At 49.1% G+C, this 16,346-nt stretch overlaps 1 protein-coding gene across 2 annotated transcripts in view; it reads left to right on the top strand.

Annotated features, from left to right (window-relative positions):
• The window catches only part of LOC119458661 (mitotic checkpoint serine/threonine-protein kinase BUB1-like), a 169,812-nt gene that overhangs the window by 58,339 nt on the left and 95,127 nt on the right, over nucleotides 1-16,346 (top strand). For both annotated transcript variants that reach the window (XM_037720526.2, XM_049671339.1), the window contains exon 10: nucleotides 13,922-14,096. In XM_037720526.2, coding sequence (XP_037576454.1) covers nucleotides 13,922-14,096 — 175 coding nt within the window. The remainder of the gene's footprint in view (nucleotides 1-13,921; nucleotides 14,097-16,346) is intronic.

Below are 16,346 nucleotides of genomic sequence, written 5' to 3'. Positions count from 1 at the left end.
TCCAACCGAAATGAAGAGATGCAGTCTGCGTCGGCATAGTCATCAGCGGAAATTGTACGTTAAGGACAGGAACGCCAAATTGCGTTGTGCTTTTACAGCCTTATTCTTGCATTTAAAAGCACCGCTTTGGCCTCGTGCCTAACTGCATAGTCGCCACCCATGTTCGCATCCATAGCCAATACATTTTCGTTCACAGCAGTTGTGGCAAACAATACTTTCGTTTTGACTCAGTGCGACATATGGCTGCGCGTGCAATGTCACAAACATTCCAGAGGCTGTCGGGGATTAAGAGCGCTGCCTACATCATGGTGAATGGATGATCTGTTGGCGAGCAGCTCACAGGCAAAAAAATAATCAGGATGTGCGTGTGCTAGTGAAAAGCATGTCTTGGAGGAAGATGTGCTGTGTGACTGTGCTGCGAAGGAAGTTGCAAGGCCTTTGCCGCTGTGAGTCCAGTCATGAGACGACTACAATTGCAGCTTCCGCACTGGTTTTGTGCAAAATAAAAACAGGATTTGCTGATTCATTCAGTAAATAAGTGTGTTGTAGTAACCATTTGTTGTTTTTCGATGCCCTCGATAATGCAACATTTGGTTAATTCGGACGTTTTGTTCGATCCTGTGACGTCCGAATGAACAAGGATTTACTGTAACAGATATCTGATTCATGAATCGAAATATTTGAATGTTCAATGTTTACTTTGCATATTCAAGTACACCCAAGTTCTGATATTTTGGACTCCCTAGGGGCTGCGAAAACGTCCGAAAAATCGGGCAGTCGAAAAAGAAAATGAATGCCTGCTTTTTGCTGCCCCCAAGGGCTCAAATCGCCACAGGCACGTCTGCAATAGCTCTAAATGCCTGCCAGCACAGCTATTAGGCGTATCTGTGCTTGCACTGTGATAGGAGACGCCGGGTGCACACGTGTATGAGTAAGGAATAGTGTCTGGTGACGATTGCCCCTTCCAACTCTTTCTATGCTTCACCGCTATACTTCGCGTATGCTTCACCGTGTAACACTGCTGTATTGAGGCGAAGCTGACTTCCAGAAACCGGCATTGTGCAATGTGCCGTGCTTTCCGAGCTTCGAAACCGTTGTTGAGGATTACGAAGGTGGAGTCTGTGCCGTTGATGAAAGCGGTGAATTATTTCAATGAAAAACATGGCATCGAACAGTAAAAAACTTGGTAGCTAACGTCGAAGCAGCTAGGCCTAGCATTCCCTCAGTGGTGGTTACGGTTGCCAGCGGATCTGTGTGCGAGAGCGCCGGTTCGAGGCGGCGAGATAATCAAAATGGCGTTGGTGGTGGCTTCGATTAATGCCGTTTCGAACCTGCGGTCATGGTAAAAAGGCCGGGAAGTCGGACGGCGAAGGTTTTTTGCACCCGATATTTCAGGCATTCTTATGCACTGACTCTATAGGGTACGTGGCGGTTCCACGAAGGCGTCCGAATTATTGGGCATTCGAAAAATTGGTCGTTGACTGTATTCGCATGCCCTGAAAAATAACTTAAGTGGTTGCCAAGACATCAGCTCCATGAGCGAGATGGACGGCATGAAATATTGTCTTTTGAATTTAGCCTCCACAGTTTTGCATTCCCTTTTTGTGCCTTAAAAAACACAAGGTCTGTATTTGGTAATGTCGTTTTCACTGCGTTGCCTTTCTCTTTGCTAGCCGTTTTGCTCCCTGAAATGTCATTGCTTTCTTTCGTTTGGCATCTTTTTCTGCTGCCTGCTGAAGGGGGCAGTAGGGGATCAGAGCTAACTTTCTTGTTAGCACACACACTGCAAATATATTAAAAAGGCAATTATAAAGTATTCATGAAGCTGCTTTGATTAGTTTTTGTTTTATAAAAGTGCAAATTGCCTGCTTGTAGGTCATTCTTCGTTTTCGAGGGCGAAATACTGCTCCTGCACTTCAAAACTTGCTGTGCTAGACAGTCCAGGGCACCCATCTGGTGCCCACGTTTAGTTCAACACTAACCATAATCCAGTGCTCCCACTCCTGTTCCAAATGCGCCAGATTGTGCCATACGAGATTTCCTACGCCATCCTGATAAAAATACACGATTTTGCTCCGAAGTGTGCCAAAATTAGCGCCTGCGCATTACGTGTGTGGTCGCAGTGGCCCGCAGACGTGCGTAGCGCACATGACTAAAGCGGCTTCATAAATCAAACGGCGACCGATAATTCGGGCTCGATGGGGACCCCCTAAAAGTACAAATAACTGGAAGCCGGAAATATCCAAATTCGCCAGAAAGTAACTGAGTTTATTTATTTATTTATTTATTTATTTATTGATACCTCAATAGCCCCTGGTATGGGGTATTACATGAGGGGTGGGTTACATTTGTACGAGTTCTTCGATGAATGACTTGAAGTGGCACGGGTCGGAGTGGTGCGCAGCGTCGGTGGGCAGATGATTCCAGTCATTCGCTGTTCGAATGAAAAATGAGTTGAGGTGCGCAGTAGTGTGCGCAGGTGGTGGGTATACAGCTTTAGAGTGACTGTTGCGGAGTGAAAGGCGATGAGCAGCTACGATAATCGAGTGAGCAAGAGACCAGTGATAAAACTTGTGGTAGAGGGACAGGCGCGCTATTTTTCTGCGTGACACAAGACTGGGAAGATTAGCCGTATGTTTTAGATCAGTGACGCTAGAGTGGTATGAATAATCTGAGAAGACAAATCTAATACAGTAAAAGCTCAATGATACGAATCTCACGGGGTCACGAAAAATATTCGTATTAGCCGAAATTTGTATCATCGAAACAATTAATATTACTGTCGACTCTCGATAATTTGAACTCGAAGGGGCCCGAAAATTTGTTCGAATTAAAAGGACGTATTTTTGAAGTATTCGTGCACCATAGCACGATGCACGAACGGTGCGAGTCGTGAAATATCACGGCGCGCAAGCGCATAGCAAGCGCGGGCCACGAAACTGCCCACACCGGCTAACGGTCGCTTCCCGATAACGACAGAAAACGAAGCTTCAGGGAGCGAGCGGGCGGCGCCGGCACACGGGTGCGCGCGGAGACCGTCGAAGGTGAGGGAGGAGGGCGGCTGGGAAGCGGATTTGGCCGCGTCAACTCCGCCGCTTCAGTGGCTCCCCTCGCCCTCCCTCTCAACTCCCTCGTAGCTCTCTCTCACCTTCGACTCCGTGCGCACATCTCCCTGCGCGCCCGCCGCCGTGCTGGCGCAGCTGAAGTTTCGTTTTCTGCCGTTTTCGGGAAGCGAGCGTTTGCGGGCGTGGCAGTTTCGTTGGCCCGACTGTGCCTCCGCCGCTGCTTCCCTCTGCGCTGCTGCCGCAGCGTGCAAGGTCAACATGTGACTAGAAAATAGAGGAGAAGGGTTCACTACCATTTTATCCGCGTGGCTGAGACGTCGGCACTAGTGTGTGCTAGAATACGGTTGCCTAAAACACTCTAGTCGGCACGTACACGCTTGTTCCGGCGCGATGCAGAAACGGTGACCTTGCAATTTGATAGAGAGGGAAATTTCCGCCGCGGGTTCTTTTTTTTCTTTTTTTTTTTCCGTTCCTTCGTGTGCGGCATTGAGGGGTCTCTCCTGAGCTTTTGCTCTATGGCGGTGTCGGAGCAATGCCGGTCGGAGGCGCCGCCGCGTTATTTGGCGCGCTGCTAAGAGCATTGTCGGTGCGCGGTATGTTCGAAATAAGCGTGTTCGAATTAACGAGATTCGACTGTAGCTAAATTAAAGAGTCAGAGGTGAACTCACTCAGGCACATGCACGTAAAAAGCATTTATTTCTTGAAGCGCCACCGCTTCAAACTCTTCGCGCCCAGTCGCGGAGTCCGCGCTGTCCGGCGCCGCGCCTCCGCACCAAAAGAGAAGGAGAGAAAGCGCGTGAATGCGCGCTGTTCTCTTTCGCGGCCGTCGGTGGGGCGGCGTTTATTCGTATCAACCGACGCAGGCTGAAAATCGATTCGTAACAACCGTTCTCTAGCACGTTGCAAAGTTATGGGGCTCGGCCGGGACCACAGAAAAATTCGTATCATCCGGAAATTCGTATTAGCCGTGATCGTATCATCGAGCTTTTACTGTAGCACGGTTTTGAATAGACTCAAGAGATTTCTGTAGGTTAATCTGGTACGGGTCCCAAACTGCGCATGCGTATTCCAGCTTGGGACGAATGAACGTTTGGTACGTTAGCAATTTTATGTGAGGAGGGGTAAACTTAAGGTTACGCCGGACATAGCCAAGGACACGGTTAGCTTCATTTGTTATGCTTCCTATATGATGTGACCAGCTGAGGTCATTAGTCACTGTGATACCAAGGTACTTATACGATGAAGCTAAAGATAATTCGGAGCCAAAAATGACGTGCCTATGTGCTTGGTAGGAAGCTCGGTGGTGGAATGAGATCTGCGAAGTCTTCTTGATATTTAAACAGATTAGCCAAGTTCTACACCAGTTTTCAACAGTTAGTAAACCGTTTTGAAGGGAAATGTTATCATGGAAGCTATGGATAGGACGGTAAAGGACACAATCGTCTGCGAAAAGTCGAATACAGGAGGAGATGTTTGTCGGTAGGTCATTGATGAAGATTAAAAAAAGTAATGGTCCGAGGACGGTGCCTTGAGGAACTCCGGATATAACAGGCGCTAATGAGGAAGTATGCCCATTAATACAGACAAACTGTTGCCTGTTTTGTAGGAAGTCACACAGCCAGTCGAAGACAAAGGGGTTAAGATTTAGGTGTGAGAGCTTAAGGAATAGTCGTTTGTGTGGTACCTTGTCAAAGGCTTTCTCGAAGTCGAGGAACAGGGCGTCTATGGGAATATTGCGATCAATGCTTGAGCTGATGTCATGAGTAAATAATGCAAGCTGGGTCTCACAAGATAAACCTTTTTGAAAACCATGTTGCTGTGGGTGAAAGAAGTCAACAGAGATTAGAAACTTGGTTACATGCGAATAAATGACGTGCTCCATTAATTTTGAAGCCACACACGTTAATGAAATCGGTCGATAGCTATTATGTGATGACGAAGTACCTTTCTTTGGGACTGGGATGATCTTGCCCACCTTCCAGTCCTGTGGCACCACTCCTAATGACAGGGACTGTTGGAAAATGTGAGACAGGATGACAGTTGTACTATGCTTGATATTTTTTAACACCTTGGAGTTGATTCCGTCGATGCCTGCAGAAGATGACAATTTAAGATTGCCAATTAGTTTGCTGATGCCATGAGGGCTGACTTGTATATCGGGCATAGTAGGGTAACTAAATTCAGGAAAATTGGGCAGTTCATCATTCGGTTCGAGAGTGAATACAGAAGAAAAAGTTTCATTAAGTACATCAGGAACTACTGCTTCAGGAAGAGGGTTATTGTGATCGTCGCATGAAGAAACAGTTTTATGGTGGGCTGGTTTAATTGTTTTCCAGAATTGCTTTGGATTATTACGCAACATTGTAGGCAATGTAGTAGAAAGGAAACGTTGCTTAGCTTCCGCTGCAAAGCGCTGAAATGTTTTTTCAGCCACGTGGTATCTTGCCCAAGGGCATGCGATGTTAGTATTTTTGGCGGCTCGAAAATGTCTCTTCTTTTTGTTATTCAGACGTTTTAAGTTGTTATTGAACCAAGGGGACGATACGCGCTCTGTAACATAAATGGTTGGTATATATCTATTAATTAGGTCACGCATTTTGTTTTTAAACAACAGCCAGTTTGTCTCAACTGATCTCTCCAGAAAATCAACTAGGAACCAAGTGCAGAACTCAGTTAGGTCTCTATTCATGCTGCTGTAAAGGCGTTTATTAAACGCAAGCGTTAGGGCTGACCGTTCGATCAGTTCAGGGAACCGCGAGCGCGAGCGACGTAGTCCGAGCGATGCGCTGGAGAGACTGACCCACTAGACAGCGCTGGTAAGGATGCCCCACTGCATCGTCCGTCTTCTTCACTACAATTACCCCGCGGACGAAAAAGGGAGCCGTCCGGCGACCTAACAGTTCGTCACTATTAGGGGATCATAATACGGCTTGAGGCGCTCGACGTTGACAATGTCGCGTCCGCGACGGCGCATGTCGGAAGATGGTTCAACGGGCTCAATCACATAGTTGACGGGTGATGCACGCTCGACGATGCGGTAGGGGCCCTCATACTTAGGCATTAACTTGGAGGACAGACCAGGTGCAGCGGAAGGAACTGAGAGCCACACAAGCGCTCCAGAAAGAAAGGTGGGTGCAGAGGTGGTGTCACCGCGAGTTTTCTTCTGGCGCTCTTGGTCATTGGAGGTAAAAGCCCGGGCGAGGTCCCGGCACTCTTCGGCATGTCTCACCGTATCAGAAATGGGCTCACATTCAGATGCGTCGGGCCGGTATGGTAGCATTGTGTCGATGGTGTGCGATGGGAGCCGGCCATACAATAAGAAGTATGGCGAAAAACCAGTAGTGCTCTGCGTAGCGGTATTGTACGCGTAGGTGACGAAGGGCAGAATGGCGTCCCAGTTTGTGTGGTCGGAGGAGACGTACATTGAGAGCATGTCGCCGAGCGTACGGTTGAACCGTTCCGTGAGTCCATTGGTTTGAGGATGGTACGCCGTTGTTGTGCGATGAACAACGTGGCACTCTTTGAGAATAGCTTCAACTACTTCGGAGAGGAAGACACGTCCGCGGTCACTGAGCAGCTCCTGGGGTGGCCCATGACGTAGGATGAATCGACGAAGCAGGAAGGAGGCAACGTCACGCGCTGTAGCTGCCGGAAGCGCCGCAGTTTCAGCGTATCGCGTAAGGTGGTCAACCGCCACAATGGCCCAGCGGTTTCCAGCCGATGTCATGGGAAGGGGCCCGTACAAATCTATACCGACGCGCCCAAAGGGCCGGGTGGGGCAAGGTAAAGGTTGCAGCCCAGCTGGAGAGAGGCGAGGTGAAGATTTCCTGGCGCTGGCAATCGGGACAAGAGCGTACGAACTTTTGAACGTAGCTGTACATCCCTCGCCAGTAGTACCGCTGTTGAAGGCGCTGGTAAGTCTTGAAAACGCCAGAGTGGGCACACTGGGGATCGGCGTGGAAAGCTGCGCATATTTCGGAACGCAGGCTGCGAGGCACTACTAACAACCACTGGCGGCCGTCGGAGCTGTAATTGCGCCGGTGAAGCAGGTCGTCGCGAATGGCGAAATGGTGAGCTTGATGTCGCAACGCGCGGGTTGTTGACCTGGTTGATGGATCAGAGAGCCAGCCTATAAGCGACGCAATCCAGGGGTCCTTGCGCTGCTCGGAAGCGATGGTGCGAAGGTCGATGGAAGACACAGTCAACTGAGATATATTGTTGTCAGCCAAGGGAGAGCGCGAGAGGGCATCGGCGTCCGAGTGCTGTCGTCCGCTGCGGTAGAGTACGCGGATGTCGTAGTCTTGCAGGCGAAGTGCCCAACGTGCAAGACGGCCGGACGGATCTTTCAATGATGCCAGCCAACATAGTGCGTGGTGGTCCGTGATGACATCAAATGGGCGGCCATACAAATATGGCCGGAACTTAGTAAGAGCCCAGATTATCGCGAGACATTCTTTTTCTGTCACGGTGTAATTGCTCTCGGCTTTCGTAAGTGTTCGGCTGGCATAAGCGACGATATACTCAGGGAACCCTCGCTTGCGTTGCGCGAGGACAGCGCCAAGGCCAACACCGCTGGCATCTGTGTGGACCTCTGTAGGGGCCGTCGGGTCGTAGTGGCGCAAAATTGGCGGGGAAGTCAGCAAACGACGAAGGCTCGTGAACGCCTCGTCGCACTCTGATGACCACGAGGTGAGGAGCCCGTTGCTCCCTAGGAGTTTCGTCAGGGGCGATATGATGGCGGCGAAATTACGAATGAAGCGTCTGAAGTATGAGCATAGACCGATAAAACTGCGCAATTCTTTGATGGACGTTGGCTTGGGGAATTCGGCAACGGCGCGAAGTTTGTCGGGGTCGGGGAGAATTCCGCCCTTGGATACGACATAGCCAAGTATCGTGAGTTGCCGTGCAGCAAATCGGCACTTCTTGATGTTTAATTGTAGGCCGGCGTTCGATAAACACGTCAAAACACGCCGGAGGCGTTCGAGGTGCGTGGGGAAGTCGGGCGCGAAAACTACAATGTCGTCAAGATAGCATAAACATGTGTGCCACTTTAAGCCTCGCAGAACTGTGTCCATCATGCGCTCGAATGTCGCGGGCGCATTACAGAGTCCAAAAGGCATGACGTTAAACTCGTACAAGCCGTCGGGCGTGATAAAGGCTGTTTTCGGTCGATCGACTTCTTCCATAGGCACTTGCCAATACCCGGAGCGCAAATCCAGAGATGAAAAAAACTCGGCTCCTTGCAGGCAGTCAATTGCGTCGTCTATGCGTGGCAGGGGATAGACGTCCTTGCGAGTGATCTTGTTCAGCCGGCGATAATCGACGCAAAACCTTACGGAGCCGTCCTTCTTTGTAACAAGTACGACAGGAGAAGCCCATGGACTTTTCGAGGGTCGAATTACTTCGCGCCGAAGCATGTCGTCGACTTGCTCGTTAATCACACGACGTTCGCTGGCTGATATGCGATACGGGCGTTGTCGCAATGGTGGGTGAGAGCCAGTGTCGATGTGGTGCGTTACAGTTGAAGTCCGACCCAAGGAAGCTTGCCCCACGTCGAAAGAGGAACGAAATTCTTCCAAGAGGGACAGCAGCTGGGAACGCTGGGCCGCTGTAAGGGTTCCAGCGATGGAAGAACCAAATACATCTCTGGGCAATGCGTCAGATGTAGAAACAGCACTGAGTGTACGGTAGGTGGCGCAATTCGGGTAGTCGGTGACGTCGATAACTTGCACGTCGTCGATGGCTTCCACGGTACCAACACATTCTCCTCGGAGCAGCATGACAGGGTATGGGCACGGGTTACAAACGAAAATTGTGCTAGTGCCATTGTTGATGTCCACGGTCGCAAACGGTAGCAACAGGCCCTTCCGTGCGAGGAAACGGCCAGACGGTGAAAGTAATGCAATGGCGTCCGAGAGGCCACTGCAGTGCATAGACACGATCATTGAGGCGTTGGGGGCAACCTGAGTGTCGGCTTCGACAATCAGTTTCCTGGGAAGCGGCGGAGCGTCAGTGGGCGTCAAATCTAGCAGCGGCGATAGTTCTATTTCGGCTCGAGCGCAATCAATAACGGCATTGTGGCGCGAGAGAAAATCCCAGCCGAGGATGACATCGTGAGAGCAGGAGGAAAGGATCAAGAATTCTATAGCGTAGACAACGTCCTGAATTTCTACACGAGCAGTGCAAGACGCCAAGGGTCTAATATGCTGAGCACTGGCTGTGCGAAGGGATAGTCCGGACAGGGGCGTCGTGACTTTCCGAAGTAAGCGGCAAAGTGTAGCGTCCATAACACATACGGCTGCGCCTGTGTCGACGAGTGCAGACGCGCGGACACCGTCGACAAACACGTCTATCACATTGGAAGGGCTGCAATGAGGACTTGTGTACTTCGACGTTAACGCAGCCCTTGCCTCGTGGACTGCGACTGTCAGTTTTCCTCATCCCGAGGGGCGGCACGAGGCCGCATCGGCGATAACGAGCGCCGGCGAGGAGATGAGGAACGGCGGGTGTTCGGCGGCGGGCGGTATGTCGGTGACACACAAGAAGGGGGGTCGTAAGATGGACGGGGCGAACGGTTTGGCATGGAGGATGCGACGCTACACTGCCATACACTACACTACACTTCACTACACTGCCATAATCTCCTTTATCGTACAGTGTTAATTTCTTTTCTTTTTTAGGGAGTAATAGTTTGCAATGAATGGAACCATAAACTATTACGTGGTCACTCAACCCAGGTAAAATTGTTAGTGACGAGACATTATCAGGGTGTGACAGTCAACAAAAGATCTAGTATGTGTGCGCTTTTATCGGTAAGTCTCGTTGGTTCCAAGATTAGCTGTGTAAGACCATATATGAGGCACATGTTCAAAAATTCATTCTTCGTTATTCTTTGATAAAGATGATAACATATCAAGCCAGTTTATGGAGGGAAAGTTGAAGTCGCCGTATAAAATGATGGAAGCGTTACGGTGTGTGGACGTTATAGAGCAAAGTAATTCGTGTAGGGAAATAATGAAGGAAGGTTCAGCGTCAGGAGGGCGATAGCATACACCTAATATAACAGGTGGATATGAAGTTTTACAAACCAGGAATAAGGCTTCGATTGGCGTAGCAATGTTGATTAATGAGCAGTTAAGACTACGGTGGGTAGCCAGCATAACACCACCCGCCTAGCGCCTTGGTCGCGACGAAAAATATCAAAATCGGGGAAAGTGCATAACAGTTCAGAGTCATCAACAGATGAATTCAGCCATGTTTCGGTAAGAGCAATTATTTTAGATTCAGTGGTTTCGACAAGGTATTGAAGTGAATCACGTTTTGGAAGAATGCTTCTAATGTTTGTGTAAAGAAATGGGAAAGGGTCACACGTATTTCCGGAGGCATTGCGAGGTAGCTATGTTTTATATGGGATGACCCTGTTGTTGCAGTGATCAAATACGTAGCTCCTATTATCTATAATCAGCTTGTCGTGACGAAGCTTAAAAGCTTTCCCTTAGGATTTGCCATACTCAACGAGGCTTTTGCGGGCATCACGGGTGTTGCGGGAGTAGTCTTCGGATATTCTGAAGCCTGATCCTCTTAGTTTTTTTGCATTCGAAAGAATACGTTGTTTTGCTTTGAAGTTGGCGAGCATCACAATGATAGGTCTGTTTTTACTTTGTTCGAATTTTCCGAGCCGGTGGGCGCGCTCTGTCACTTGATTGGATATCAAGATTAAGGTTAGAGCTGCAGTGCTGTATAATTAGGCTTTCAGATTGATCCTACGTTTCACGTCCTGCATCTGGCAACCCAAAAAAACACTAGGTTGTTACGACGCGACCTATTTTCAGCGTCGTCTATTCGTGTTGCCAGATTTGCAATATCAGCGGCGTTACGCATTGTAAGGTCGTGGGTGTTATCTAATTTTGTTTTCATCGCAGCAATGCACGAACAGTCCTCCTCAATCTTGTCCAGTCTTTTTCTTATACTTTCAAACACCTTGTCATTTTGCGATAACTTAGTGCGAATCGATTTCATTTCATTTAGCAAGGAGGTCTGTCCTGAGCGAATTTCGTCAAGAGCAAACATAATATCCCCCGACGTTTGCGTAGTAGCGGAACGAAGGCTAGGACCGGGATTTTCTTCGATATCGCCGGCGAGTAGTAGTAGTTTTACCAAAATGCACGTACATTGTTTCACAGTGAGCAAGAAGCTGCGTGGGCCCGGCAACACAACGAGGGCAGTTTATTCCGCCAGTGGCTAAAAAAGACATTATTCTCGGTTGACCATTTTCGGGGATACATTCACTTTCGCGGGATTTCGCGTCACTAGTGTCAGGGTTGGCATACTTGGTAGTGTGCCAGGAATGCTATCATCCGTCGACGTGTCCAGTGCTAGTCATGCGAAATGTCGCGAAAGTGAAAGTATCCCGGAAAGGGGATCGTCCAAAAATAAAGCCGAAGTTTGCCGACGCAGTCCTGCGCGCATGTATGTTTGCCTACGATCTGGTTAGTCCGTATCTCTACCATTGTTATGCCGTCGCCACAATAGACGAAAGTACAATTAATGCATGCACCGAATCTTGAACCTTTGGCTACAGGACCACGATTTTGTAGCGATGCCTTTTCCGCTGCCGCTCCTTGTGCTTTGTCAGTGGTATAAGAGTGGCGCTCCGCCTGCGTTATATGGTATCAGCCGGCAGGGAATGGTGGATGATAAGGGCGGCATATAGAATCGAGTAGAATGCATGGCTACAAAATCGCTGCGCAGGAGTTGACCGCGCTATCATAGCCGAATGACGGCGTTTTTTTTTTTTTGAAACAGTCACTGTCCTCGTCGGCGGAGACATCAAGTCGCCGCGACAGTGTCGCTAGTTAACACGTCAATGAATAAACGGTGGACGCGCGGAGCTAACCCGAATGCACTCCCAAATGGGTCGCCGGAGTTCGCTTGCCCGACGGTTTGGGCACGGTCGTTGCTGGATTCACTAGGCTTCGCTAGTTTTGGTTTCCAGCAGGTGTTGGCAACATGGCCGACCACCATGCTGCGGCGATGCCAGCGATGTATCAACGTCAAAATATTGCTTTTTCTGCTCAAGTCGACGGTCATATTAGCACGCAGTCGTGCAGGCAGAGTTCGATATTATATAGAACGGCGTACCTTAAGGTGTCCGAAATTTCGGTCGTACTTATAGTTCAAATTTATGGGTCAGTGATGTTGCCTCAAAGTAGTCCGCATAATTGAGCTTGTTTGAATTGCTGGTGTTGAAATAATCGGTCGACGCCAGTTGTGAATCGGCCAGTTGCCCAACAGAGGCTTCAGCTTTACGAGGAAAAACAGTCCGTTGAAAAGTACCTGCTGTCGTTTGAAGGAATGACTGAGCGTTACGAAGGGCTCATCAAGGCTGGCCTGGCTCGGAAAAGCATTGATGACATTGTCGGGCCAGGTGTTTCTGAATGATGCTAGAGCCTTGCTGAAAACATAACAAAGTGTCAGCTGTCAATGAAAAAATCATACGATGTAAAAGGCAACATCTGAGCAGCTTCACTAAACTTGAAATAAGCTAATTGTGTGAACAGGTTTGCTGTCTTCATTTAAATTAAAGGGAAACTGGTGTATTTAGAGGCAGAGTAACATTGTTTTACAGCAAGCAAATACTTTCTGGAATAACGCTTGTCAATTTTAAGTGTTTGAAATAGCTTGGGACGTGTCCAGCATCTGGCATTTATTAGCTCCAAAGTGCTCCGAAATCTGTATCTGGATGCTCCAAACTACTCCAAAATTAAGATTTTGCTGCTCCAGAAATTGCTCCAAATCTCAGTTCGTCAGTAGCCTCACTGGTAATCAACGGATACTGTCCCATGTCATTCATGCTTCTTAGAGCTGCATCCGCGCTGTCACCTTTATTAAAGACATTAGATAAACCTCAAAACAGGGTCTAGACTGCAAAAAGTCGTGGCTGTGCTCAGTCGTGAGAGAAAGCGCTGGCACATAGTCAATGGTTTTCTAAAGCACCCGCTTGATGTCAATGCCGTCTAATAAGTAGTCCAAGACTCAACGACACAGGGCTCTTCTTTGCTCTTGCTTTTACAATGTATGCTCTTTTTTACACTGTACACAACTGCAAGATGGGTTAGCGACTTGCTCTGTCCGGTGCAATCCAATTCCACTTACTGGCTGGCCTGATTCTTGCGATAAGCACCTCAGTGCCACCGTATGCTTAGATGAGGGTTGTGCTTTGCTCTCTGTATGCAAATCTGGTTTTCCACTTTCTTGAAAACAAGCGGGATCACTGATCATTAGGGAAGCAGCGGATAACCACTGTTTTCGAAGCAGGCCTAGCAGGCCAGCTCTTCGCCGGCAGCATTGGTGCACCAATTGCCATAGCAGCAGCCAATCGAAAAGTGCCTCTCAGCTTCCTGTTAAGCTGAGCCAGTAGGAGGGCTGCGTGCACTGCGAGCTTTGTCAGACTGGCTCTCGATTTCTTCATGCTTGCCTTTGCTCTTTTCCTGTGTGACCATTGTAGAGAGGTCTTCGAACTGGAAATGTGAAACAGGTGAAGCTTTGAGCTTTCGAATGATACCAAAATGGTGGCACTTGGCGGTGGGAGAAACGAGAGATGGCTCTGTGAACTTAAGTTTCTCGTCCGATTTTGAGCTCTTTTTTCACAATCTGCACTCACAAATTTTTTTTTAGGCGCTTCAAATTTTCTTGGCGCATGCACTCGTATATGAAACGTAAAATTTAGCACAGAGGTGCCTCTATATGTACACAATTTGAAACTAGGCTTTTTGTAGGGTCCAAAATTTAGTTGTAGGTCGCCTTTAATGCATAGGCGTCATATGTGACGGTTGAGCGCTGTGCCTTCTTTCCAGTGGAACAGCGGCTGGAGGCCCAGCGAGACCGGTGTGCACGGATGGAGCTGGAGCGACTTGAGCGCCAGGAGAGAGAAGAGTCCGAACGTGAGCAGCAGATGGAGGCGCTCAAGCGTGAGGTACTGCAGCTGCGCCAGGAGCTGCAGAAGATGCGTAGCATGCTTGCCAAGACCAGGTGCGTTTCATCAGTCTTTGTGTTTGTCTGTGTGCCCACTGGACTGGCAGGGTTAAAGGGGACACCGAAGAGAAATTATTTTAGGTCTGTTAGTACCAAAATACCAATACAGCGTAGACTGCTCATAGCGGAAGTCGCTGGAGTCGTGCATACCGTATTTTTTCCCGTATAACCCGGGAAAAAAACCTAACCCCCAATTACAACAGCCGGGGAAAAAAATAAAATATCCACGCCTATAACCTGCGAAAATAACTGCATGCAATAACGCTCAAATCTTTGCAAAAATAGACAATTCACGGATGCACGACTCGTCCGCGTCATATCTTCGGCCAGGGGCTCTGTTCCCTCCTCTTTGGCGCTGCTGATAAAGCTGGATTTACACAATGGACGTGATCGCGAATGAATCAGTCACGTGACATGTGACGCGAATCAGATCACTTTGCAGGCGTAGCTAGCTTAAAAACGCTGGTGTGGCGGCATTACGACTGCGCGTCAGCCACACAACAGCCATAAAATTACGCTATCTACGTCGTTTCAGGCGAGCAAAAAAATTTGATATTTTAAAGGTATAACGTCACCGCGAACCGTTACCAGCAATCGGCAGCGCGTAAACGAAGCGGCGCCGAACCGTGATCTCCTGATAATGGCATAGTCTTTGCAACATTCAAAGGTGGGACTCCTGCGCCAATTGCGCATTTTCGATACAGACGCAATTGCCTGCGCCAAACTGCGCCAAACGAAGAAATTTGACCGAAATTGCGCCGTGCTGCGCCTGCGTGGCTTTGGCAGTGGCCGTAAACAGCGAGCGGATTCGTTCTTCGAAAAAGAGTGCAGCCATTCACATTACACACACCGCATGTAATGTAATTTCTCGTAATTTTCGCGCTTGTAACACTGGACTTTTCAGCGCTTCCGGCTAGTGGCCGGCGCACGCGTGGCCACTGCCAGCTGTTGCTGCTGTCGGAACGACTAGAGCAGCTGTGTTTAGTGTACTAGAATACGGTTGAGGGGGCCGAGCAGCGCAGCGCTCCCTAGCTGAGGCGCAAAACAAAAAGTAGGCTGAGAGCGCTGCGAGCGAACTAACTAGATATTAAAAGAATTATGGGGTTTTACGTGCGAAAACCACGATCTGATTATGAGGCACGCCGTAGTGGGGGACTCCGGAAATTTGGACCACCTGGGGTTCTTTAACGTGCATTTCGCCCCCATCGAAATGCTGCCGCCGTGGCCGGGATTCGATCCTGCGACCTCGTGCTTAGCAGCCCAACACCAAGCCACTGAGCAACCACGGCGGGGAGATATTTCGGATGCGCGCGCTGCCGCGGGTGAAGCGGGCGGGCGTCTGTGTTCCCAAGGCTGGTATAACATAAAGCTATTCCAATCTGTTTGAACGCGACAGCGATAAGGGCCCCGTGTCGCAGAAAATCCGGCGTCGGCGTGGATGTTGGCATCCGTGGCAGAGAAAATAATCTCCAACCACCCCGACCGCATGGCCCTCCGCGTGGCGCAAGGTGTTTGCGAAGGAGAAAAGCACCCCGAACTACCCTGACCATGCAGGCCCTCCACGTGGTACAAGGTTTTGGTGAACAAAAATTCAATCTCTCACAGTGAAATCCGTCAGAAAAATGGTAAAGTACGAATTAACCACAACCTACAGGCATGGTGGCGTCGAATTGTAATTTCAATGTACGAGAAAACATAATTTTGTTACAAGGAAACTCAAACACAAACCCCTTTTCCAGCATTTCTACCATACCAACTGCGTCGCGCTCGGTTAGTTTACTTGCGACAGTGCCATCCACATGGTGCTCGCATCCTCCGCAGGTCAAATTTGGACTCCGCCTGCCTAATGCGTTTTGGATGCGCGCGCGTCGGGGTAATAGCAAACAATTAATAAAATAATTAAAAAAAAGGTGCTAGGACCTTCACATTTTAATATAAAACGACTTTTATTGCCTCAGGAAAAACATGTCCCCAGCAATGCATTTGTGTTTAAAAGTGAAGCAGACTTTAAGGGGATCGGTGTAAGCTTGGTCTAAAACTTGGCCGAAACTTCGGGGAGCTGGCGCCAGCCCGGCGCCAGCTCCCCGAAGTTTCGTTTTCTGCCGTTATCGGGAAGCGGGCGTTTGCCGGCGTGGGCAGTTTCATTGGCCAGCCTGGGACAGTGCTGCTGCTTCCCTCTGCGCCGTAGCTGCAGCGTGCAAGGTCAACACGTGACTAGAAAGTAGAGAAAGCATATAGGAGAAAGAA

Source organism: Dermacentor silvarum, chromosome 7 (assembly GCF_013339745.2).
Source record: "Dermacentor silvarum isolate Dsil-2018 chromosome 7, BIME_Dsil_1.4, whole genome shotgun sequence".
NCBI lineage: Eukaryota > Metazoa > Arthropoda > Arachnida > Ixodida > Ixodidae > Dermacentor > Dermacentor silvarum.
The sequence above is the reverse complement of the archived record's forward strand: the minus strand, read 5'-3'. Positions and strand labels throughout refer to the sequence as shown.